At 39.6% G+C, this 23,816-nt stretch overlaps 1 protein-coding gene across 1 annotated transcript in view; it reads right to left on the bottom strand.

The window, feature by feature from the left end:
- LOC108800150 (otogelin-like protein) overlaps positions 1–23,816 on the bottom strand; it is a 139,486-nt gene that overhangs the window by 88,513 nt on the left and 27,157 nt on the right. The window contains exons 13-26 of the mRNA XM_018572103.1: positions 20,874–20,946; positions 17,738–17,787; positions 16,925–17,073; positions 16,711–16,831; positions 15,334–15,508; positions 13,917–14,017; positions 13,358–13,579; positions 10,921–11,098; positions 5,007–5,084; positions 4,463–4,515; positions 3,455–3,599; positions 3,243–3,353; positions 2,375–2,516; positions 1,277–1,420 (exon numbers count right to left, since the gene is read on the bottom strand). Coding sequence (XP_018427605.1) covers positions 1,277–1,420; positions 2,375–2,516; positions 3,243–3,353; positions 3,455–3,599; positions 4,463–4,515; positions 5,007–5,084; positions 10,921–11,098; positions 13,358–13,579; positions 13,917–14,017; positions 15,334–15,508; positions 16,711–16,831; positions 16,925–17,073; positions 17,738–17,787; positions 20,874–20,946 — 1,742 coding nt within the window. The remainder of the gene's footprint in view (positions 1–1,276; positions 1,421–2,374; positions 2,517–3,242; positions 3,354–3,454; positions 3,600–4,462; positions 4,516–5,006; positions 5,085–10,920; positions 11,099–13,357; positions 13,580–13,916; positions 14,018–15,333; positions 15,509–16,710; positions 16,832–16,924; positions 17,074–17,737; positions 17,788–20,873; positions 20,947–23,816) is intronic.

The following is a 23,816-nucleotide window of genomic DNA, read 5'->3' as shown; positions in this document are numbered from 1 at the left end:
TATTCCATACAATTATACCCAGGGCCATAACTACAGATCACACGAATGTGATAGGGGTAGACATGTGCACTGGCAAAAAAATTGTTTAGTTTCGTTTTGTTTTGATTCGGATTTTGTGTTATTTCGTTTTTCGGGATTCGGATGTGAAAGTCAATTCGGATTCGAAATTCAGACGAAATTCGCTAGCGGTAGTTCGTTCGAACGGTCGTTTCGTTTTAGTTTCTTATTTGTTTCGTTCATTCATTCGTTCATTGCAGGAAAGTGACATTTGAGGGTGGGAAATGTTTTTCTCCTTCACTTTGTCGCTTTGCTGCAACGAACCAACGAAACGAATAAGAAACTAAATGAAAGGTCGAACGAACTACTGCTAATGAATTTCGGAAATTTGAATTTGTTTGCATTTCGCTATATCTGTAATTCGGAATTCGGATTCTTCCGAATGTCCGAATTTCTGAAAATTCGTCGAATTTCGTTTCGGAACGAAACGAATCGCACATGTCTAGATGGGCCCCCCCCCCCCAAGACTTCTCTCTGACATGTGTAATAATGCCAAAATCCAAAAGACTCCTCTTGTACATCTGAAGTCGTCTTTACACTGTGAACTTTTCAGGGAATTAGAGTTGTCGTCAACTGCAAACACTCCAACCATTAATTTTAAAAGTATTGTATTATGTTCTATGTTTATTTGCCACAACAACCTAATGGGGCCCCCTTCCATCCACATACCTCATCGCAACCACCTGGGATGCTATGGCAATAGTTACACCACTGATTATTCCATACAAATATACCACAGGTTTTGGCTAGTAAAATATCAAAAGATAATTGTATCAACATTTTTGTAAGGATTTTTATCTGACTAAAGGTGTACATACTGTCACAGATTATTTAGCTTTCTCTGCCCCCCTTGATAGACTTCCTCTCACTTCCTGTGAATAACTGTGATAGCGTTATTACGTGGAGTGGAAATCTGAGGAAATCTACAAGCAAATCACATCGAAGAATTAAAGCTGATGACACAAGGACATGAAGTGAGGGAAAGCTTACCAAATGGCAAACAATTAGCAGTGACATTTATCAGAAGTTCCCCCATATTTTGGATGAAAATATAGAGGAATGCAGAGTAGAAGTCATGAGCTCAAAATTGCTGCAAAAACCAAATAATTTATATGAAACTAAATTCTGCTACACTAGATAGAATTTGATAAATAACTTTTAATCGCTTTAAATATCCCAGTCCCCAAACAGCCATGCCTCTTGTTGGCTCAACACCTACCACTATAGGATCAGAGTCACTGAGCAGCACTGTAGTTCCTTCAAATTTGATGGTAATGATCTTCCTGATCAAAGCTCCACCTAGATCCTCATTAGGGGTATTTTGCATGACAACACTGAATGATGGGCTTTCACCTGGCAAAGACTAAGAAAGAAAATGAAATAGTATACATTAAATACTTTATGTATGTTGTTTGTTATACATTTGTCATATTCTTACAGTATTCAAAACTTAAAAATATCAAACTTTTGAACAGGTTTGTCAAACACAATTGTCTTGATGGCACGAGAACAAATAAAAAAATACCATATCAGTTATCATATAATCTGAAAAACTAAAGTAGGAAGTACGTTATTTTAGATTTAGGCTGGGTTCGCACCTAGGCGATTTATCGTGTGGATTTTGCACAAGACAGATATTTGCATTCAAGTCTATGGAAGCTGTTCACACCTTTGTGGTTTTTAAGCGCGGTAGAAATCGCCTGCTGAGCAAAAGGGTGAAGGAGCTATTTTCAGACAGTTGTCACACGATTTGGGTTCCATAGACATCTCTATGCATTGAAAATCGTGCGACAACCACGCAGTTTTCAAAGCAAAATTGTGCAAACAAAAATGCATGACAACCATACAAAAACAGCTCACCAGCTGAATTGCCTAGGTATGAACCTAGCCTAAGTGATATTTCAAAAGAACTGCAGTCAACATGTGCCTGAATTTTGTTTTGTTTTGGGCATAATAGGAAAATGTATTTTCTGGCCTGCTAGATTTTTAACAACAGGAGAAGAACCTCTAAAAGGAGCATGTAAAACATTAAAATAACAGGTGAATACAAAGACATGAATACTAATGAAGTGTGGGTGCTAACATTGCAGACATATCTAAAAGTACTTCTTTCCTGACTGTCATTTTGGTCCACAGAATTGAGTACTTTCTAAATGACTGAGCTGGAGCTCACTAGAGTTACCTTTATATAATAAAAGTTTACTGATTTTGTTCCTTGATGAAATTATCTGTTACAATTTGGGACTGTATAAAAAAATGTTTTTTAGAATCAATTCTGGTTTACATAAACATTTCTTGCTTCCTCTCTTCAACTAACCTCAACCAGCAAAATTGCACATTTCCTTGTCGAAAAAGTCTTCCAGGCTCCATCAAACAGGAAGAATTGGGATCCGCCATAAGTGTTACACACTTTGTTACATGGGTTGTTGGTACACACAAACTTGCCATTTTCACACATGCTGAAAAGAAATTAAAACATAAAATAGATATTTCAGTTACTTTGCTTTTATTTTTTGCAACTTTGCTTAATTATATCACATGGACTTTAACATCTACATTGTCTAACAGATTGCTGTAGCTTGTCCTTAAACCTACTCCTGTACTTGTATAATACTTAGTAAATGTATGTTCTGTGAAAAAAGACGAATAGGGAATATTTGCATTTTGCAGAGGTCTGAGACCTCTGCCAAAAAAAGTAATCTGGAAATAATGGTGGTCATAAGTAGTTTCACTTGGTACTGCTATCTAGTGTTATTTTACATTTTTATTATGGTATTAATTTAGATTATGGTCAGTCACAATTACATCATTGTTTTCTTACAGTGGTGCCAAGGATGGAAAGACTTTTCACTGAGAACATTGAGTGATGAGAAATCTGCTGTTCCTTGATTCATTTACAAAATTGCTGGGATTCTCTATGTTCCTCTCATTCAAGAAACAATTGTGGAAGATGCATTGCAATAGTTGCTCTACATAGATTTCCCAGCATGTGATAATGAGAACATCTCTCACTAGAAAGTCAGCATTCACTCTCTAATTTGACCTTTGCACATTAGCTATCCTTATCACAAGCTGTACCTGAGTCTCCCTCACTGTTTACATTTTTTCTCACTTGGGTATGTCTATATGGAGAGAGGCAAAATAACTGCTCCGGACTATTGCCATCAACTAAAGTGTTAGCTTACCATGTGTTACAGTCACGTGCCAGTGTTTCACCAGGAGTGTACACATCATCACCATGCAGACAAGGGCACTCATTTAGTGGTACACAATTTCCATCGCTGCTTCTCAATAGACTAGGAGGTAATGCAGCATGAGTTAGAACACAGAATGTATGATATACAGTAAAGTTGTGTTGTTACAGATCAGGAACACCTTAAATTTACAAAATGCCTACCCAGTTTTGCAGATACATCCTGGTTGGCAGTCAAGAGTGCAGATTTGATCCAGCACTGCCAGGTTCTGACAAGCTGGTTCACATGACTTGCCAAAACCCACCAAACAGTCTGAGTATGTTTCATTATTAGAGCAAGTCTCCACCTCTGCCAATAAAAGAAAGCAAATCCGTTATAATCCTTGCAGTCAAAGATAACCAGCAATATTCTTACAATGGCCTTTTTATTCAAAAATTGGAAGAAAGAACAAAAAGCTAACATTACACATAGTGACCAGCAAGGTCTAATCTTTAATTGTGCAATTTGCTCTGGGACATGTATAAATTTACCTTTTCAGAGTTTTTATGCCCAGGACTATAAAAACTTCATAATCAATTTGTTTTACAGTATGTAGACTTATGTATGCAGCTATCCATTCAGTATATGAATCCCATCAGCAACAGGCTCTGTTTTGTGCACCTTAACCAAATCTGCACTGACATTACGTATATGAATCATTTACTCTTAGCAATGCTACATCTTCTGTGCACAAGTGGGTGAGTAATAATCAAAAACCAGATCAATAGAACAAAACAGGACATGTCCTGTCAAATTCCTTCACCTTGTGATTAGTGCTGGCATATAATGTGCACAGCAGGCACACAACACGGGGTTATTAAATCACCTTAGCACACACAACCTGCTGATTGGACAATAAAGAAGCAGCAACACACTGATAAGTCCTTCTTCCAGCCAGCACGTTTCCTGTCAGCATATGTACATGAAGTAGAGCTTGCTAGGCTAAGTTAGTGCTGGCCCTCCCTCTCCTAGTCTAGGTGCTGCTGTGCAGTACATGACAGGAAGCTCATTTCAAGACAGATTCAGGTACTTATGCTAGTTGTATTTAAAAATAAATTCTTTTAAATGACTGCACAACTGTAGTAGGCAAAAGTGAGTGAAATGCTTTTTACAGGGATGGTAGTATTGCTTTCATAGTAGGGTTCTATCACATTGGAACATGAGTAACTTACCAGGAGCCGGGGGCTGTTCAGTTTCCCCACACTGTATTACTCTATCACAGGGGCTGAAAGACAACAAGATGATTTATGTGATGTTCACTTTGCAAGGGAATTTTCACTTCACAAAGGAATTTTCCCTTAGCTTAGTAAATGTGGTAAAAGTTTCACATGGCAAAAATACCCAATTGCGTACAAGGAAAATAAAATGTTTTGCTTGCACATGCTTGGATGATAGAAGTCATCAGAGCTTCACCTATTTCACTAATCTAAGGGAAAATTTCCTTGCAAAGTGAACATAGTATTTGCCTTTAGTAAATCAATTCATATGCTATATAAAATAAAACGTTCCATTGACATATACCTGAATATTTGTAAAGCAATTATTCTAACCAGACTGAAGATAGCAGTTTTGAATTGTTGATAAAGGTTATTTTCTTGGTAGAAAAATATTTACAAATGAGCAGACTCTCCATGTAAAACTGAGAGAGTTAGATACTGGAGGCGTATTTTAAAATGTAAGTTCTCTAGTTACGTAGATTCATCAAGACGATCTTACCAGGTTTGTCCGTTGGGCTGAGTGATGATCTCTCCTAACTCGTACACATGGTTTTTTATGTAGCAAGGGCATTCATCTCTAAAAAAAAAACATTAAAAAAATAAATTTTTACCAAAAAGGGAAGTAGGAGACCCCATTTAATTACGCTCATAGTAACTAACACCTAGTTTTCAGGTGTCCATCTTTGCATCAGATGGTTGTAAATAGTCCCCCACCTCCATGAGAGTGTCACATCAGGCATGGGACAGCACAGAAGTTGCCTTTGCAGGTGCAAAGCACACCTACATTTTACCCATCACAGGGAAGCATCCTACCAATTTTTCACATTTGTTGCCAACAAGGACTAATATCGAAGTTGCATGTATGTGTCTGAATGACAGACTGTTTCCTATTTTCTCTCTGGTCTGCATACCAACATCTGAAACCTGTTAAAGTGACATTACACTAGTAGTTAAATCTTCAAGTACCATAACTATTAACAATACTGTACCTTATTTGTGATCACTCAGCTGTAGATACTCAAATAATCTCTAAATATGTGCTGACTAGTGATGGACTCGATGTTCGAGCCGAGCATGAGTTTGATTCGAACATCGGCAGTTTGCGTGTTTGGCGAACACACAAACTGTTAGGGTGTTCGGCGGGCTGTTAGCCCGCCAAGCACCCCGTACCAGGCACTGTGCCTTGTGAGCCCTGATTCGCTAAAGCCTTGCGCCTGACCGCAGGTCAGGCGCAAGACTTTGCCCAATCAGGGCCCAGAGAACTGTGAGAGCCATGATGGGGCAAAGTCATGATGACTCTGTCCAATCATGGCTCACCTGTTACAACTGTTTATAAGTTGCCAGCATCTGTCAACATGCCATTCTGCGGTGGGTGTTTATCACAGCGATGGGACGACGGTCGTCCTTTTTTTAATTATTATTTCTATTTATTTTGTATTGTTTTATTTTGTCAAGTCGTCGTCATGGACAACGCTGGATGTCATGATTGATGCTGGATTACATCGGTGGATTCATATTTTTTTTTAAATAAAAGACTTTTCAAAAACATGTCTTTTGTTTGTTTTTTTTTAATTAAGGATTTTTTCAAAAGTGTGGCCTCTTTTTTGAAATCTTTGTACAAGTACCCCTTACTCAGTCACAAGGTGGGACCACATCTGAGTGCCCCTTTATTGAAGGGGTACCCTGATGTGAAGCCCCCTCTCCGCACCCCAAAACCAATGCCCCAGGGCTTGTGGTGAAGAGGCCCTTGTCCCCATCGGCACGGGGACAAGGTGCTTTTCCAGGGGCGACCCTGGAAAACCACCCTCCCAGTGCCAGGGCATGTGGCCTGGTATGCGAGGGAGGGGTGGGGCGCTCACTCACTCGCCCCCCCCCCCTTTCCTCCCCTGCCAGGCCTGTGCTCGGATCAAGGGTTTGGTATGGAATTTTAAGGGGGACCCCATGTTCTCCCCCCCCTCCTTAAAATTCCCAACAGACCCTAATGGCCTGGTATGACTTTAAGGGGGAACCCCACTTTTTTATTAGTTTTTTTTACATGGGGTCCCTCCTAAAATCCCTACAAGACCTTAAAGGTCTAGTATGACTTTGGGGAGAACCCCACACATTTTTTTAATGGGGTCCCTCCTAACATTCCTACCAGACCTGCTGGGTCTTGTATTGTTTGGGAGGGGGAACCGCACGCTTTTAAAAGAAAAGAAAAAGTCGTGTTTTTTTTCTTTAGAAATGTCAGTTTTGCTGCAGCAGGTTCTAAACATCACACAGATTCGCCACTTTACAAGCAGTTTAAGGGGACCCACCAGGCATGATATTGAAATAAATTTTTCATGTTTATTGTTACCCTCTAAATGATGCTAAAATCACAGCTCTTTTAAAAACTGTATTTAAAAAAAAAGTTTTATTGATTCCTGTCCCCATAAACTTTTTATGTCCAATAAATTGCATATAAGGCTTCAAAATGGTGACATTTGATTTTCAAAGTTCTACCCCCATAGACTTGCATTGAGTTTGAATTCAAACTTTTCCTATGTTTGAAACTTCGAATTCAAACCGAATACATTGGTGTTCGGCCCATCACTAGTGCTGACACTAATGAGCCATGCTAAAGTGCTAAAGTGCCACAAATAAATATAGGGATGCACCGATATAGTTGACATAATGTCGAAAGTGCCATTTTCTGGCTGATACAGTGGTGCAACCGTTCTTTCTCTCCTCACTGCTGGACGCTGCTCTGTGTCCCAGCGGGGAGGAGAGAAACTGTCACAGGTGGCCTAGCGCTGCGGGACGAGAGCGCTGTGAGCGCCTCACACCGCTCAGCCTCTTGTCACAGAGCAGAGGAAAGCAGTGTGGGCAGAGACAGCCAGCGCTGTGACAGGAGGCTGAGCTCTCCTCCAGCACCGCTCACTCAGCCTCCTGTGACAGCTGTCAGGATGGAGAGCGAGGTACAAACACTCACCGATCAGTGATCGCTGAGTGTTTGTAAATAATTGAGGACATAGCATGGTTACTATATCCTCAATTATGAATGAATGGGAAGTGATCTACATCACCTCCTGTTCATTCATAGCTGTGGTTATAGTAAGCACACTATGTTCTCATAAACCCTTTTGGAAGGTCAGTCTACCATATCAGTAACCAGCAATGACATAAACAAAAAAGCGCATAAAGGGACTGACTACATAGTATAGAGAGTCCAAGGGTCAACTAGAGATCGGGACTGACAAATTGGATATTAGTAGAAAAATATTTTATTCATATAAATAATGACCACAGCCAACACCTTATTAACAAACCATTAAAAACAGTGAAAGACAATACTGACTGAAATTCAAGTAGTTATTTCATCGGATATATAAACCCTATTATTATGCACATACACATCAAGACCACAAGAACCAGCTTTCAATAAAGGATGATATATGTTCCGGATGGAGGGGGTTAACCCTGTATACACTGGGTATCACATTGGTTTAGAAGCATATATCTAGAACGCACAGGATGCCACCTAATTGCGTCTGTATATGCTTTAGTTCGGCAATAAATTGCTAGATAGTAGCTCCTTAGGTAGGTGGATTCCCGTGATGCGGGAGTTAGACACTTAGTAGTTCGAAACTAAATATATTGTTTTCAAACTATCAATGGACTTCTTTTGAACTCAATGTCCCAGATCAAGGTATTTTTTTCCCTTTCCTCCCCTTCGGGGCGAGTTCAACAGGTGCTAACGGTGGCTAGTATATGGACTTAATTATGGATAGTAGCACCTATATTGGTGTGAGTGAAACATCGCATAAAAGTCTTCCCCTCAATGATAGACCGGGGGGGTTTTGATTTCAATATGTGGGAATACCCAATTCCATTATTTCATACAGAGTAGATTTGACAATCCTACTCACATTGATTTAGTCTGTGTGGGTATATCCTCTTTGGATCCTTCCGATGCTCGGCATGTTCGGCCGACCCGAAGTGCAGAAGGAGTTCGACTCAGCTGATCCAACATCTGGATCGGCTGAGCCGAACCTCCGGCAGGCTACTCGCTGCTGTTCGGCCTATTCTCATATGGGGCCGAACAGCAGTGAGTGAATAGCCGAATGCCGCCGAGCGGCATTCAGCTCAGCTATTCTGCTCGGTACCTCCGTGGTACCGAGCAAAATAGAAAACCAGTTTAAAAAAGTAAAAAAAAAAAAGAAAATGATTGGACGGAGCTAGTAGTGACAGCTAGCTCCACCCAACTGTTTTCTATTGGTCGGGACAAGCTGTCATTACAATGACAGATCAGCCTCCCCTGGTTTTACCAAGTAACCAGGGGACGCTGAACTGTCAGTACCATGAGAGCTCAGCAGAGTTGGCTTTCATATCACCTCCGGCTCTGCTAAGCTCTCATTGTGATGCAGGGGGGAGAGAGCACCCCCCTGAAATTATGGCAGTTAGCAGAGGAAGCAATAGCTTCTTTGCTATCTGCCATTTTTTTTTTAGTATTCTGACAGCTGATGTCATCAGAATAAAAAATAAAATTAAATAAATAAATAAATTCAGCAAAGGAATGTATAGCTAGATTCCTATTGGCTATTTCAATTTGCAATATCCAATAGCAAGCTGGCTATTGCACCTGCCCTCTGCTGCTGTCAATCACTATAAGAGGACCAGATGGAGAACTTCAGGTCCCCTCTGCTGATTGACAGCAGCAGTGTGCAGGTGCAATAGCTAGTTTGTTATTGGTTATTGCAAAGTGAAATAGCCAATAGGAATGTAGTTATGCATTCCTATGCCGTTTTTTTTCTGTCTAACGGCAGCCGGCGGCTCCGATGTCAGAAGAAAAAAAACAAAAAAACAACAGAGCAGGGAAAGAGGGGTCCTGGGGCCGAAGTTAGCCGAATGATCAGCTGAAGCTACGTGCATGTTCGGCCGACCCGAAGTGCAGAAGGAGTTCGACTCAGCTGATCCAACATCTGGATCGGCTGAGCCGAACCTCCGGCAGGCTACTCGCTGCTGTTCGGCCTATTCTCATATGGGGCCGAACAGCAGTGAGTGAATAGCCGAATGCCGCCGAGCGGCATTCAGCTCAGCTATTCTGCTCGGTACCTCCGTGGTACCGAGCAAAATAGAAAACCAGTTTAAAAAAGTAAAAAAAAAAAAGAAAATGATTGGACGGAGCTAGTAGTGACAGCTAGCTCCACCCAACTGTTTTCTATTGGTCGGGACAAGCTGTCATTACAATGACAGATCAGCCTCCCCTGGTTTTACCAAGTAACCAGGGGACGCTGAACTGTCAGTACCATGAGAGCTCAGCAGAGTTGGCTTTCATATCACCTCCGGCTCTGCTAAGCTCTCATTGTGATGCAGGGGGGAGAGAGCACCCCCCTGAAATTATGGCAGTTAGCAGAGGAAGCAATAGCTTCTTTGCTATCTGCCATTTTTTTTTTAGTATTCTGACAGCTGATGTCATCAGAATAAAAAATAAAATTAAATAAATAAATAAATTCAGCAAAGGAATGTATAGCTAGATTCCTATTGGCTATTTCAATTTGCAATATCCAATAGCAAGCTGGCTATTGCACCTGCCCTCTGCTGCTGTCAATCACTATAAGAGGACCAGATGGAGAACTTCAGGTCCCCTCTGCTGATTGACAGCAGCAGTGTGCAGGTGCAATAGCTAGTTTGTTATTGGTTATTGCAAAGTGAAATAGCCAATAGGAATGTAGTTATGCATTCCTATGCCGTTTTTTTTCTGTCTAACGGCAGCCGGCGGCTCCGATGTCAGAAGAAAAAAAACAAAAAAACAACAGAGCAGGGAAAGAGGGGTCCTGGGGCCGAAGTTAGCCGAATGATCAGCTGAAGCTACGGCTAGATCCTTCGGCAGCTTTGTGAATAGACCCCATAGAGTATAATTGTATAGCTTAGCATATGAATGAAATTGTAAACGCTCAGTAAATCACAAGAAAAAAGTAGCAAATGAGAAAATCTCCATAACTTTACATTCTTGCAATGTTCCAGTGACCAGTAAAAATATATGACCAAAAAGTACACATTTGTGAAACCTAACTAAATCCCTTTGTAAAACTTGCATCCACCTAACATTTATGAACAAAAAAATGAGAACATAATCCTTCAAAGAAAATCAGTGTTAACATTAAATATGAAACTGCCATTTCTGATGTCTACATCTACAAATGCTAGTTGCCTGGCTGCTATGCTGAACCAATTGTTTCAATGTTTCCTGAGTCAGCGACCAAGAAAAGTATACAGATCCAGAGCTCTGACTTAATTTGATGCAGACTTATGTTGAGAAGGGAATTTTAAACATATTGGAATAAGAGACAGCCAGGGGCTAAGCACTATCATGTGGAGACCACAGGTCCACTTAAAAAATATTGGAAATAATTCAAAAACAACATGAATGATAATGGGTATCTGCTTACCCCTTTACACATTTATTTTTAGAGGCATCATAGTAGAGGTCGGAAGGGCAGATACAGGCTTCGTTCAGAGGGACTGATGATGTAATCTTCTGGAGCTTAATTGAAGACATTTCTGAACAGTCTTGTTGAGAGAAATTTTCATCGGTAATGAAGGTCACATCACCTTCGCACACTGGAGCTGAAACATGAATAAAGACATTTACCTGAAAAAGCTGGTAAAGTTGTAACTGAAATAACAAAATGTTAATAAAACCCACATCAAACACATAGACAATGCAGCAAACTCCATTGTACTAGTATGGAACCCAGGATGCTAACACTGCAAGATAGGAGTGCTACCCACTGAGACACTTTAATAGCATATGACAGGTATGTGGCTCTCACAGTGCCATTTATTTCTATCCTTTGATCCGTCAATTTAAAGTTTGCAAGCAAGAATGCCAAGTAAAAATAGAGGGTTTTTAAAGTTATTACTAAAGCAGAAAATAAAAAAAACAAACCAGGAATAATATCATTATTAAAAAAAAGCTTCTTAACAAAACATTCTATAACATTGCTAGTACTGTAAGCCAGGTGCATGTGCTAAAAACTCCCTTTTGGGGCTGGTTGCAGTGCTATAGCCCTGTATATTCCTGTTAAGGAAAAGTCTGGGAAGACTAAAAATAGCATGGTCACAAGATATGACATTGCACATCAAGTCAAATCACCATGGTGGAAAGTTGACCTTAGGTAAAACAAATTACAAATCCAACTTCTGGCAGGAGTATGAGGAACTATAGGCCAAATCTGTTTCAATGAGTTAGGATTTGATATTTAAGTTTGATATTAAATGACTCAAGACGACATCAAGAATGCAGACAGCTAGACACCTGCTTACTTTGGTGGCATGAATTTTATGATTACACAATTAATAATCAGGGCCGGCCTTTGGGGTGTGTGAGCTGTCCAGCCGCACAGGGCGCCAGGGCATTATTGATGCCAGGCGGCCGACACAGCTTCTAGTCGCTATGACACTAGCTGCACTCTTGGCCGGGTTCCCCACAAGGCCACCGAGGCCATGGCCTCGAGGCGGGAGGGAGTAGGGGGGCAGCATAGCCTGCAGCTTCTCCTCGGCTCCCCACTGTTCTCCCCGCCTGTATGGGCATAGGCAGTGGGCCTGTATGGGCAGAGGCAGTGGGGATCCGAGGAGAAATGGAGTGCTGAAACCGGCGGGAGGGTGGAGGAGGGAGTAGTGTCATTAGGATGGATGAGCGGGGAAAAGAATGCCGAGCTTCCAGCTGTCAAATCCAGGATGGCCGAGCAGCTCCTGTCACTTTCAGGATGGCCGAGCAGAGGATCGGTAAATATGTGTAATATTTACCAATCCCAAAAACAACACTTCCTCACTTACATCACTTCCTGTTCATTCATGAGTTTCTGAATAGGTAGAAGCAGCTCAGTACAGAGGCTTCTATCTATTCATAACTGGTTTATAGTAAATATTTACTATCTCCAGTTTGTGAATGAATAGGAAGCCTCTGTACTGAGTGCTTTCTATTCGTTCATAACAGGGGCTGCAGAAAAATAAATTGTGTCCACAATTTCTTTTTCTATTTCAAAAGGGAAATTTCAGGGGTCTGTTTGCCTCCCAACAGTTACAAAAAAATTTACCTCCTTGGCGGTATTCCGAGTGTAGCTCGGGGTTACTTTTCCATACCCTGAGCTACACTCGGGAATATCCCACATTATTTACTTACCTTGTCCCTCGAGCCGTGCGGTGTCCTCCGGCCGGCGCCGGCATCTGTCTTCCGGGTTCCGTCCATTGCGAGCTGACGCGTCGCATGGGGGCGGAACCGGCGAGAAATTCGAAAAAAACCCCGGAAAAAACGAAGAAATGAAATAACGAAAAAAATTGTGCCGAAAAAATTACGAAAATCAAAATAATCATACCGCCATGGAGGTTAAATAATAATAATAATAAGAAGAAATAAATAAAATAATAATAAAAAGCAACCCCCCACCACCACCCACACACACACTAGTGTGCACCATGCACTTTGTTTTAGTGAACAGTATGCACTATTTAACATGTAGTCTAGGTTTTGTGTTCTGTTTTTACTTTTTTAGATGCACTTACTTGAAAAAAATGGTCTGCATGACATCCTGACACTTTTTTTTTTATAGACTGTCTCTTAGTTTGACATTTATTGTTTACCACCTGTTTTCCTACTGTTGTTCTATTTAATGAGAATACTTATATTGTGCTTAGAAGTTTGATACCTTTGAATAAAAGTTTTATTTTTATCATACTTTTTTATCTGAAGGTATTCAGGTTCGATGGTGGCCAATTAATTACTTATTCTGACAGTATTCTAACAAAATAATTTTGCAAACTTCAGATGAAGCCACACCCTTATCCAAAGTAAATAAAATATAAAGATCAATTCCAAACACTTACTGCATGTATCAAATGTAGAGCTAACAGAGACAAAAATTCCTGCACGGGCACAGCGATAGGCATAGTCTGCCATGGCAGAACAAAATCCAATAGATCCACCATAGTATGCACTGTGAGAGCAAGAGATCTTGTAGCTGTGAGTGTCAATTAGAAGGCCACAGTCTTCAAAGATGGAACTATCCAGGGCTGCAGAGCATTCCAGATCAGCCTGCACTTTGTTATCTGTAAGATAAAAAGAAAATAAGATTAGATTATTTTCTAATCAATGTAGACATGATCAATGTACCTATTAATAAACATGAAATAAATATGATTTAGAATATTGTGAGTAAACTAGATTACATTAAGAATATACCAATTCTATGTTGGTTATGAACTAGGGCTTCTACAGCCTTGATAAATAATTTGTCATTTGAAAGTATGCTGCAAGTATACTAATAAAGTGGCTTTACAATAAAATTATAGATCGAATGTACACAAACGAGGATATTTGGAGGCCTCATAGCTATTTAACAATTTACTTCCCCCAGGAACAAAGTTTTGCTAGTCTTATAATTACCTCTGTCTTCTTGCAATCTTTCACTTTCTGAACACTGGAATTGTGTCTTCCAAGATTTGCTGAACAAGCCGGATACAGTTTCAGTCATATCATTTGAGCTCCTGTGTTTGATGAACATATCATTCATTAGTAAAATAAATATAGTAGCATAAAATGCAACATACTGCATACAGCTAAAGATGTAGTTACTGAAACAATAAGCATGACAAACCTGAAACTACAGCCAGATTCATATTGTATAGTACATGTTCTATTTATACACATTTAATCCCTGTCTCTGCATAATATATGGCAACATCATTTTGTTTTAAACTAATGTTTCAAAGCTGTTTCAAATCAGTTTGTTTCCGTATACAATCTCTGTTTTACAAATAAACATTTAATATAGGGTACTCCCATAACATTGAATTCACAGAGCACCATAAACTTTCTAATGAAAGAGCATAGCAAACGTTGTCTGAAGAAAAATAGGTTGGAGGGGTTCAGAATTGGGGCAAGGAGTCCCTACAAATGTGAAAAGTAGCCTGGAGCTATATCTGCTGGCTGAATGTAGAAACACAAAAATAGAATAAAGAAAGAAAGAACATATACACAAAATCACTTTAGATTCCCATTAACTCAATGGGGTTGATTTACTAACCTTATAAACACAACACGAACATGTATACACCTCTGTAGTGTGTTCCCTCCCAGCATGATCTATGGGTGGAATCTAAACACCTTTGTAGTGTGTACACACCCAGCAGGTGTGTTGTGCAAAGCCAAGCATGAATTGCAAGGTGATGTTGTGTAAATTAGCTCTATGTTGTGTTGCTTGCGTTGATGAATGCAGGAATGTAAATGCATGAGCTAACCATTTTTGTCTAAACTGTGAAGCAGCATTATATATGCATCATGTGCATGATTTTTCCTTATATGGCATTAGTGGAAATATGCTTTTAGAGACTTTTTGGTTGATAAATACGTTTTGCTTTGTGAAAATCACACGCACCTGGTGCGTGCGTGTGTTTAGGTTAGTAAATCACCCCCAATGTCTCCTAATCAAATCTGAAATATGAGCTTTCAGTGGTCAGCCTTCAATAAGTTAGTCCTATCTAAACCTGACATATAACCTTGTAGTAAAAATGTGGAAAATTCCAGTCCTGCACATGAGGAAATGCCAATGTTCCAGTTGTTGTGTTATTTTATGTAATATTATGGAGAATGCAAGAAAAAAAGTAATACAAACTCTGTTGTAGCAGACTCTATGGAGGGCAGGAATATGGCCACAAACTATGGAGTAATCTACTGGACTTAAGCATAAATTAAATATCACAAATAGGCAGACTGACCAAAGCTTTTCAGCTGAAATCATAGCAAACAGTATTGATGTTCAAGCTTGGCGTCTCTTGTAATAATAAAAATATATTATTTTTACCTGTAGTCATCATTACGATTATCATTGTAGGTCCCACACAAGCCACTGGTTGTATCTTTGTAGCTGGCATCAAGTATAACATAAAGCCGGCTGCTGGCAAAGGCATACTGCAACTTAAATTCATGGCTGACCACATCCAGGAAGACTGAAGAACTTCTTAAGACAGTAATGGTGTCTAAGTGGAATTGTAAATACAGCGTGAATGAAAATAACTTTTTGTTAATTTAGAAATTGTGTTCATATTGTTCAATTTAATGCAAGATTAGAAATAAGAATAAGATTAGAAATCATTGCTTTTTGAGGTGGATATTACTGTCATAGGATGTTTTTTTAAAAGATTGTTAGGGAAAGTTAAAGTGTAAAGCCAAACTTTTTTGGTTTTTACTTCTGGACACTGTGTGGAAGGGTTAGGGTGTAGCCGTATTATGCTTCTCAGGTTTTTATTGCTGTCTGTGTCATTGTTGGAATGATTCACCTTCTCAATTGTCACCAACACAAAAAGTAATGGGAAATCCAAAACTGAAGAGTTGTCACCAGAGCAATAGGGTAGGAAAAAGCTTCCGATGGAGAAACCTATTTTGTTCACAACTGTCTAAGAGGGCAAGTTTCTTAAAATTTTTGAAATTTCCGCTCATTGCCAATTGTGTCCCCAGAACAGGAAGCTAATGGGACATACTTGTAGATAGAAAACAATAAATAAACAGGGGTTTTAAGTTTTAACCTTTCTCTACACTATCCAAAACAAAAACGTTTTTGTTTACATTTTAATGTTCCAATACCTGGACAGCCCCCTGGCTTCTTTCCAATGAAGCCATATTTTTTGAAATTTTTTGTCATGCACAGTACTTCCTCCATATGAACACAATGTCACTTAGTTGTCCTGGTATGGCCACAGTGTTAGGATGGCATTATACCTCATATGATGATATCTTCCAAGCCTATATTGTTTTTAGAAGCTAAAATAATCAGAATATTTGATCCTTGATGGCCTTTTTGAGGTTCTATACAGCCAGCTTCCCATACCAAAAAGGATAACAAGGTCTCAGGCCATTATTGCAATTGCAGCACTACAGCAAGACTGAAACATATGCCCAGGTTACTGATTGGGCAATGAAGGAGTAGCAGCACATGGATGAGGTCATGCCTCTACTCTCGCCTCCTATGAGAATCATAATTACAAATACATGTGCACTGCTGCAGGGTCTGTTTGGCTGCTAGTGCTGATCATCTTTCTTCCAGTTTAAGTGCTGCTGCTTTTATAAATATCTAGCTACAATAATGTGTGTGTATGTTTTATATCTGCCTGGAGGTCAGATTCTGAATAACTGAATAACTCTTGTGTTTCTTTCTGAGAAATAATTAATGTATGTAACATACCTAGAACAGAATATGGAAGATACGACTTCTCTCCTGCCACAAGAATGCTTCCATCTGACTGCAGCCTAATATTTGCCTTTGATGGAATGTAAATATCTACAGATTCAATACAAACTGCATCCTGATCCTACAAGAGAAGAACAAAGTTCATCAACATGAAATTCACTTGAACGGAGATGTGTTTTAAGCCATTAGTAGGGTTACGTGCCTTCACACCAGTCTCCAGCTCGGAACATATTTTATTGTTCAGGGTGATAGTGTAGTCTTTGGCTTTGACCAAAATATAGCTGCAAGTTCCAGGACTCTCATATAATGTGCCGTCAAATGTGCGAATCATCTGATATGCAGTCACAGAACAGATGCCTGAAAAATAGAAAGCCCAGAACATTATAGCCATTACATTACTTAATTCACAGCAAGTTAATTTTAAGGCAGTCTTCAATTAAATATGTTCAATAAACTATATTAAATAATTGCATTAAATGTTAAGATACATTTTAGGGCCATCTACTAGATTAATTAACTCAACTACAGGTTAATCATTTCACTGCCTGCACTTATCCAGTAAAACCATTTGTACCACATATATACAAAATTTCTACATACGTTAAACTGGTACTGATAACCCTAATAACATAGTTATACCAAAACTAAATATTTTAGTAAAGCAAACCCTATTTTTAGGCTTAACACCTGTGTTGGAGCTCATGTCCGTCAGAATTCTAGGAAGCATATATATAAACTGCAATTCACCAAACATTCACTGCATGTGAATTCATCACTGCAATTTTAAATATCTGTACACCTGCAATGAATGTATTGTGCATGTCACATTCACTGCTTAAAAAAAATATATTTATACAGTACTATGGTCTATTAGCTCTGGCTGTAGAGCCACGGTCCCATCTTCATCTCCCTCTTCTCCTGGCCAATAACAAAATGGAGCCTGAAGTAATCTTTTTTTGTGATTACAATAATGATTCTTTTCTGAAAACTAAAAATGAGAATACAGCACATAAAGTATTACCTGAACAGCTCACATTTTTCACACAGGTCAGCGATCCATCATTGCATTCACTAAAAGACAAAAGGCAGTCATTGATGTGAGGATATCCCTAATGTGGTTAATAGTTTTAAATTAAAAAATATTATTAGCTGTAATTTCTTATTTCTATTCTATTCTGTTCTATTCTATTCCGCTCTTTTCTGTTCTATTCTTATTTCTCACATTATGGTATGAAATGTAAAGTGTAAATTCAAAGGCTCTAAAGCTTATTGTACAGTATGAGTTACGTTTCATAGTTACATAGTTACATACATAGTTAGTAAGGCCCGCATATACCAGATCGCGTGGCACATTAGTGCCAGCTTTCCGGTCCAGTGCGATCTGCAAAAATGCTACAAGCACTATTTTTGCAGATTGCACTGGATCAGAATGCAGGTACTGATGTGCCACGTGTTTGGGCGCAGGCGATCGCAATGCGGGCGGGGGGGCCATTGACTTCAATGCACTACCACGTTCCCTCTCACCTATGAACGCAGGGAGCTAGCCGGGTTGCGATACAGTGCGTACCAGAGGCTGACCACTCTGGAACGCACTGTTTGTGGTGGGAACCATCCCTAAAACAGAACACTTTAGATGCATTTAAAATACCCTGTTAGGGACACTGCCCCTCCCACTACACAAATCTCACCCAGTGGCTTCCTCCTATTTTCCCACATTATTATGCTGCCAGTGACGTATGCAGAATATTAAATGTGGTAGCTGGGACATGTGAAATAAACTAAGACTGCAGCCTGCTAGCAGGCATCATTAGGGTAAATAAGCTTGCCTTGTCTCCAAGAAGGTAATAATTGGTGCCTGAGCAGCCCAAGCAGGAGCTGGGCTGATCCAGTATAGTTATGATGCGATACTTGATGTGTCTGCTAGGTGACTGTGCTTTGTTTTATACATTGCAAGCTTATTTTACTCTCTAAAAAGCTGTTTTCATGACTTTCACTAAACATTTTCTGCAGGTTAATCAATCACTGCCATTTAAAATATATACACCAGAAAGGATTCACCTGCAGTAACTATTTGGTGAATAGTGCATTCACTTGTTTATAAATATACCCCTTGGTATTCATTATTTTACAACCCAATTCACAAATAGTTGGGACGCTGTGTAAAATCTAAATAAAAACAGAATGCAATGATTTGCAAATCTCATAAACCCAGATTTTATTCATATTAGAAAATAGAAAACATATCAAATGTTTAAACTGAGAAAATGTACCATTGAAAGAAAAAAAATAAAGTAATGTTCAAATTGATGGCAGCAACAAGTCTCAAAATAGTTGGGACAGGGCAATGTTTACCACGGTGTAGCCTCCCCTCTTCTGTTAACAACACTCTGTAAACATCTGGGAACAGAGGAGCCCATTTGCTGGAGTTTTGGGAGAGGAATGCTGTCCCATTCTTGCCTGATATAGGATTCTAACTGCTCAACAGTCCTGGGTCTTCTTTGTCATATTTTTTGTTTTAAGATGCGTCGAATATTTTTAATTGGTGAGGTCGGGACTGCAGGCAGGCCAGTTAAGCACCCGGACTCCACTACTATGAAGCCATGCATCTAATGTGTTTTAGCATTACCCTGCTGAAATATGCAAGGCTTTCCCTGAAAAATACTTTTAGGGTTATTCATAAAGCTGCCGAATGCAGTTGAATAGTGAATAGCCCAGCCAAAGTGAAGTGAGCTGAACACTGTTCGGCTACTCACTTCAGGCTTGTACGGCTGATTTTAGATCACGGCTGGCTCTGCCCAGCTGTCATTTGCGAGGCGTACGGCCGGCCTTCGGCTGTCACTTGGTTTCAGTCGAGCCAAAGCATATGCTTTCAGCTTGACCGCCTTTGGCAGCTGTATGGGCTATAGTGAATAGCCTGTACAGCAACCCTTCGGTTCGACTGAAGTGAAGGGCTCCAGCAACTGAAGCTAGCTGAAGGATCAGCTCAAGCTTTGGTTGGATCCTTCGAGAGCTTTGTGAATAGACCCCTTTGTCTGGAGGGTCTTAAACCTGGATATACAGTATCTTTCAGCATTGATAGTGCCGTTCCAGATGTGCAACCTAATCATTCCATACACACTAATGCACCCCCATACCATCAGAGATCAAGGTTTTTGATAACAAGCTGGAGGGTCCTTTCCAGTTTAGTCCATAGGATGCGCCACCCATGGTTGCCAAAAAGAATGTCAAATTTCGATTTGTCTGACCACAGAACAGTTTTCCACTTTTCGACAGACCATTTTAAATAAGCTTTGGCCCAGAGAAGATGGCGCCGTTTCTGGATCATTTTCAGATATGGCTTCTTCTTTGCATGACAGAGCTTTAACTTGCATTTTTGGATGGCACAGCGAACTGTGTACACAGACAGTGATTTCTGGAAGTATTTCTGAGCTCATTTAGTGATGTCCATCACAAAATCATGCCTGTTTTTAATGCAGTGCCATCTGAGGCCCCCAAGATCATGGACATCCAATATTGCGTTTCAGCCTTGTCCCTTGTGCACAGAGATTTCTCCAGATTCTCTGAGTATGTTGATGATAGTATGTACTGTAGATGATGATATATTTAAAGTCTTTGCAAAAATTACATCACATGTAAGAACATTATTCTGAAATTGTTCGCAAATTGATAGATGCAAATTGGTGAACCTCTGCCAATCTTTACTTCTGAGACACTCTGACTCTCTAAGATCCTCTTTTTATACCCAATCATGTTACTGATCTGTTGCCCAATCACTTTATCAGTTGCAAAATGTTCTCCTAGCTCTTCCTTGCTAGTACCACTTATTTTGGCAGCTTTTTGTTGACCTGCCCCAACTTTTTTGAGATGTGTTGCTACCATCAATTTCAAAGTTACCTTATTTTTTTAAAATTCATTAAATTTGAAAATGTCCTCAGTTTAAACATTTGATATGATTTCACATTTGATATGTGACTAAAATATGGGTTTATGAGATTTGCAAATCATTGCATTTTGTTTATATGTAGATTTTACACAGCGACCCAACTTTTTTGGAATTGGAGTTGTATATTCAAATGTTTAGATCCATTTGGAGGTGTCTGCTGGCATACATGAAAAGCTAAATCTGTTGAATCTGTTCAAAAAAAATATTCTCTTACCATGTGGCACAATCAAGCTCTGCAGTTTCCCCATCAGCCAGGATGTTTTTGTTAAAGGTACAAGATTCTCTTTCTGAAAGATTTGGTGGTGTTATAAAACAAATAAAATATTATAAATACTTTGAATTATTAAAAATAATGGGCCAAATATAAATAACTAATACTAAACAAATCTTTCAGAATTATGTTTAAACACTGTGTCAGTGGCATCTAATCATATCCATGAAAGAAATATATGTGTATCATAACTCTCAAAACAAAAGCAATGCCCTGCTGTGTTAGGTCTGATCAAAGAGAAGTACATTAACTGATTGAAAACAACAACTTAGCATCATGGACAGCGTTTACTAAAATGAACATGCATTCAGACCACTGCGTTTTGGTACAGTGCAGGTGTGGTGTGTGAAAAAAATGCTGCATTAGCGCACTTTCCAGCAAAAGACATGTTCCATATTAATGGATCATAACGCATGTAAAATGCTTATGACACACATCTAAAAAGTACCACTCTGAAACCATACATAAAGTATGTGTGAATGTAGTCTAAAAGCTGACAAAGTGGAATTTAATGTCTACAAGTAAACACAAACTGTCCTACAACATAGACAAAATGCAACAATGCAACAGACAGTGCAGAAAAGTCTTACAAGATGAATGTAAACATGAAAAAAAATTGGAACCTTGGCATTTCCTGCTCACTATTATGTCTATTATGTCTGGGCAGCTCACTTTTCAAATGTATCTTGGGAAGCTGAAGTCATCAGGCTAATCTGTCTACTCCTTCACTTCAGCATCACAGGAAACTCTGCATCCACTGATCCCTTCAGCGATATATATATTTTCTGGTGTTTGCACCCTTTAAAATCTTTGCATACCCCACATAGACCCTGCACTTGTGCCTACGTTTTTGGTCAACGCATGGGACTGCGCATGTTTGATTTTAGTGTTTAATAAATATTTGTTTGCATATATATAAAGACATGTATTAAGGCACTGTTATAGGTATATTGGTCAACAACAAAGACCCTTAGGAATTGTTATCGACTAACATTTTGCCACACACTTTGACTATATCAGCCCAATGTATTTCACCTTAAAAATACAACAATGGAGCAAATGTTACTACTATATATATATAGTAATGGTGCCCTAATTTTTTTAATTAAGAGAAGATTCATCTATTTACCTGCCAGTCCTGTGGCAAGGCAATGTAGCTGCTAAGCTCTTGTTTAGGCCTTGTTCACACCTAATGCAGACCAGATCCGGTCAGGTTTCTGCACACGCAGTGTAGTGGGTTGTGCCGCGCTTTAGACGCGTTTTGGATGCGTTTTTGATGCGTTTAGGGCCGGTTTTGTTTAAAAAAAAAATTAAGTTTAACATGGACTTTCAGGCACTTGCATGCGTTTTTGATGCGTTTTTGTGTTTCGGATGCGTTTTTGATGCGTTCCAGACCAGATCCAGAGCAGGTAAAATAGGGCTTGCCGCATTTTTTTCATCCGGTCTGGATCTGGTCTGGATCTGGTCTGGATCCGCACGCTGCGATGTGAACTGGAGGTCAAAATACCATAGGAATACATTGGACGCAGTTTTGATCCGGTCTGCACCTGCTCTGGTCCGGATCTGCTCCGCGCTTGGTGTGAACAAGCCCTTACTGCATACCCAGCTTGTTAACTAGACCATCATGATGAAGACATCATAATTACCCAAAATGTATGAATATCTTTGATCAACCTTTACATTTTTTAAGTTATATGACAAACAACTTTGATTTGATTGATTAATAAATGTTTTTTGCTGTTAAAACATAAAAAGTAAAGTGCTTCTTACCTGGTGAGGTAGCAGGCTCTACAGGTACTACTGGCTCTGTGGGTTTTATGGGCTCCTCAGGTACCATAGGTTCTGTGGGTTTTATGGGCTCCTCAGGTACTATAGGTTCTGCAGGTTTTATGGGCTCCTCGGGTACCACAGGCTCTGTGGGTTTTATGGGCTCCTCAGGTACTATAGGTTCTGTGGGTTTTATGGGCTCCTCAGGTACCACAGGCTCTGTGGGTTTTATGGGCTCCTCAGGTACCATAGGTTCTGTGGGTTTTATGGGCTCCTCAGGTACCATAGGTTCTGTGGGTTTTATGGGCTCCTCAGCTACCACATGCTCTGTGGGTTTTATGGGCTCTTCATGTACTATAGGTTCTGTGGGTTTTATGGGCTCCTCAGGTACCACAGGCTCTGTGGGTTTTATGGGCTCCTCAGGTACTATAGGTTCTGCGGGTTTTATGGGCTCCTCGGGTACCACAGGCTCTGTGGGTTTTATGGGCTCCTCAGGTACTATAGGTTCTGTGGGTTTTATGGGCTCCTCAGGTACCACATGCTCTGTGGGTTTCATGGCTGTTGAATGTAACACAACTAGGATGAAGTAGTGTAAACTAGCATCACTAAACACTTACGCTTGTGAACAATAATACTGCATATGTTCTAAACTGGTTTTAGTGTAAAATGAAGGAGTGTTAGTGTAAAACAAAAGCGTGCAAAAGACTGCAGAATCTATTATTACAGAGTAGGTGCACTTTTCAATATAAAGCTATCTCTCACCCACCTTGAAATAGCTAAATATAGCAAAATGATATCCTAACATAGTATAGTGATGTGGAATAAAAGGAATCAAGAAAGCCCCACACTGAACTAGTGAGAAGTGCAGGAGAACCTTCTTAAAACATAAGGTATCTGCATACCTCAAAAATCCCAAAAATGGGTATATTCCTATTTTTAGAATAGTGGGTGGGACCATGCAATTCATTCCTTGCCCCTGGACCAATAGTGCATCCACCAGAACTGTTGCTTTATAGCACAGATACAGCTTAATACTATAGATCCATTTATTGAAAACTGCTTTTTCAAAATCTAAAGCTGGGAGCTCTATAGGGAAAATCTTGGCTGTATATATATATA

Source organism: Nanorana parkeri, unplaced genomic scaffold (assembly GCF_000935625.1).
Source record: "Nanorana parkeri isolate BGI_ZX_2015 unplaced genomic scaffold, ASM93562v1 scaffold1938, whole genome shotgun sequence".
In the NCBI taxonomy this organism is placed as follows: Eukaryota; Metazoa; Chordata; class Amphibia; order Anura; family Dicroglossidae; genus Nanorana; species Nanorana parkeri.
This window is presented reverse-complemented; position numbering and strand designations above follow the sequence as displayed.